The sequence below is a fragment of the Octodon degus genome, unplaced genomic scaffold, assembly GCF_000260255.1.
Source record: "Octodon degus isolate 3935 unplaced genomic scaffold, OctDeg1.0 scaffold00060, whole genome shotgun sequence".
NCBI classification, from domain to species: Eukaryota; Metazoa; Chordata; class Mammalia; order Rodentia; family Octodontidae; genus Octodon; species Octodon degus.
The window spans coordinates 8,272,762-8,275,458 of NW_004524636.1; the positions used below are offsets into that span (position 1 = coordinate 8,272,762).

At 41.6% G+C, this 2,697-nt stretch overlaps 1 protein-coding gene across 2 annotated transcripts in view; it reads right to left on the minus strand.

Annotated features, from left to right (window-relative positions):
• Positions 1–2,697, minus strand: part of Pak5 (p21 (RAC1) activated kinase 5) — a 109,904-nt gene that overhangs the window by 5,663 nt on the left and 101,544 nt on the right. For both annotated transcript variants that reach the window (XM_004634297.1, XM_004634298.1), the window contains one exon: positions 388–513. In XM_004634297.1, the coding sequence (XP_004634354.1) occupies positions 388–513 (126 nt within the window). The remainder of the gene's footprint in view (positions 1–387; positions 514–2,697) is intronic.

Here is a 2,697-nt window from a genome sequence, read left to right on the forward strand (position 1 = left end):
GCTCTCTCTCTCTCTCTCTCTCTCTCTCTCTCTCTCTCTCTCTCTCATCTATCCCCTCTCTGCAACATCCTGCTTGTTTACCTGCACGTCGCTACCTGCATCTGAAGTCTTGCTACTGTGGTTTATGTGGCTGCTAAGAGAGAGAGGAGAGTTTGAATTATGCCCCGGGACCTAAGCATCCATGGCAGTGTTGCGATAAAAGGACCCATGAACACTGCTGAGGTCCGCAGTGGTGGTTTGAGGCCTTCCCGCCACCACCTTCTCTCCAAGTCAGGGAATGTGGAGTCAAAAGTCATCACCCTGATCTGTGGTCACCAACTGCATGAGAGTCACTACATGCTCAGCCTGTCCAGCCCTGCCACTCGCCACACGGCTGTTACCACATACCTCTGTCCCATAAGGCAGCCTAGAGATCACCTCAGGTGCCATCCAGTAGGGAGTGCCTACCAGCGATTTCCTCTTTGGCACCTCTTTGGAAACTTGAGCACAGAAACCAAAGTCAGATAGTTTTATCTGAAAAGGAAAAGAAAACAACAAAAGAGTGACTTGGAAGTACTGCCCACTGGGCTAAGTCGCATACACACTGACCTAGAAACACAGATAGTTTCAAATTTAGGTTCATTAACAGGTCTCAGGAATATCAGTGAACAAGTTCTGAGTTCCTTTCATGGGAAAGACACACATCTGTTTTAATGGAAAACTTTCTCCCGGATTACCAGGGTTGACTTCCAAGGGTCTACACTCCTGGTGCTTATCCCTTTTATAAAGGTACAAATCAACAACAACAATAACAAAACTTCATGCAAATTAAATATTTTTCATTAAGTCTCAAAACCACAACTTTAACTGAATGTAATAGATGACACTTCAGTATAGGTCAATTGCTGTTCACAGTGTGAATTTTGCACAAATTGCTGCAGGTTTAAGTTCTTTTCTGTGCTTGAAATATCTCAAGATCTTCATTTATCTACAATGATGAGCTCTAAGTCTTTGAGCATCTGCTCCCTTTCTCTTTCAGTTTTGCTCCTTTGCCTATGGCAATGGAAAGTGACACTGTGAACCACAATAGAAGTGGAAACATGGGCACAGATACTGTCAGCCTTTGGTTTTCAGGTGTGTAAAATGGGCATCCACAGGATTCAGTGTGTGGCCTACAGAAGAGACTATCTCTTAGACTTGGTAGAGATGGTAGGATAGGCATTGCTTAACAAGACTTAAGAGTGCCCATTTGAAGTTAACATTTTCTACACATCAGAGCTACAGTCCCTAATAGATGGATGCTTTCTGATGTGCTCCATATCTTTCTGTACTTCCTTTCTTAATCATTTATTCTGCTGCCCATATCTTAAATGATTATGATTCCTTGCTGCTCTGGTTTCAAATGTCTTTTTTTCCTTTTTACATAGTCTTTTTATTTTTCCTCCCATGATTAATTTTGAGCTGGAGGTTTAGCTCCATAGGACAGTGATTGTTTGGCATGCATAAGACCTTGGTCCAATCATTAGCCTGAAAGCAACACAGTACATCACCTAATACAACACAACTGAATTTCCAACTAGTATATGCTTCCACATGGATGACTACAGGTGCTTTCGATAAACTTGAGGTTCCTCTCTGTCTCTAAGTCTAAGCCCTCACCCTTCTCTCCTGTGCTAATTAATGGCATCAACGTCAGCCTAGCCACTGAACCGAACTCATGAGAATCACCCTGAATTCTTTCTTCTGTATCACCTGAAGTCATCGTGGTCAGAAGTTTTTGAAAAATTCATCTCTGTAGCTTTAGGCCCCACAATGTACTTGATCTGTCCTAGGTCCTCAAAATCAAGTTTATTGAATGAATGGATAGCTTCAATCATAAGAAATGAAAGAAGCCTCTGAGAATGAAGAGGAATGTGTTACTATTTGTGAGTGGTGTTATGTGAAGACCGCTGGCTTGGAGACAAGATCTCATTTGTTAGTATGATAATTTTCAGAAACATAGTAAAGCTGAAAAATGTACAAAGAATATTCTTGTGCCCACCAAGTAGACTCGATATTTGTTAATGTGTTACTATATGGGATTAGCCACATAGATTTCTACCCATCCATCTTATTTCTAAGGAATTATTTCATTTTTATGTGCTCATCCATCTCATTTTTGATGCATGTCAAATTAAATTGCTGATATCAGTATACTTCACTCTTAACATTAGCTAGAGTTAAGTATTTGTTTACAACCTAGGAAGACTGAACTACACGTATCTTAAGTTTACTATGTGATGAGATTCAACAGGTGCGTACAGACCTCATAGGTGTGTCCCTCCAACTCCTATCATGTATGTGCCACTGGAAGACACCACCGTGGGGCCTGACCACAAGGAATCCTGGGATGTGAAGAGTTTGGGAAAAGAAGCTGACCAAACATGAAATGAGGAGGAGCTGGGGTGACTGAAATTAAACAATTCCTAGAGATTAAAGAAAAGTGCATCAAGAAGGCAGAAGAGAAGCACCAGAGCCTGATTTGGAGCGCCGACGTGTGGATGGTCCTCAGCAATGAACAATGGCGAGATCAAATCAGAGCAGCACTTGTTCCTATTCTACTTAGCGATAAGGAGCCTGCCACCTACACATAGTTTCAGTACTAATGTGGGGGGAAAAGTCCAAGTAAGAAATGAGGCAAGTCTCAGTCAGACTACCTTTTAAGAAATTATAAGTATT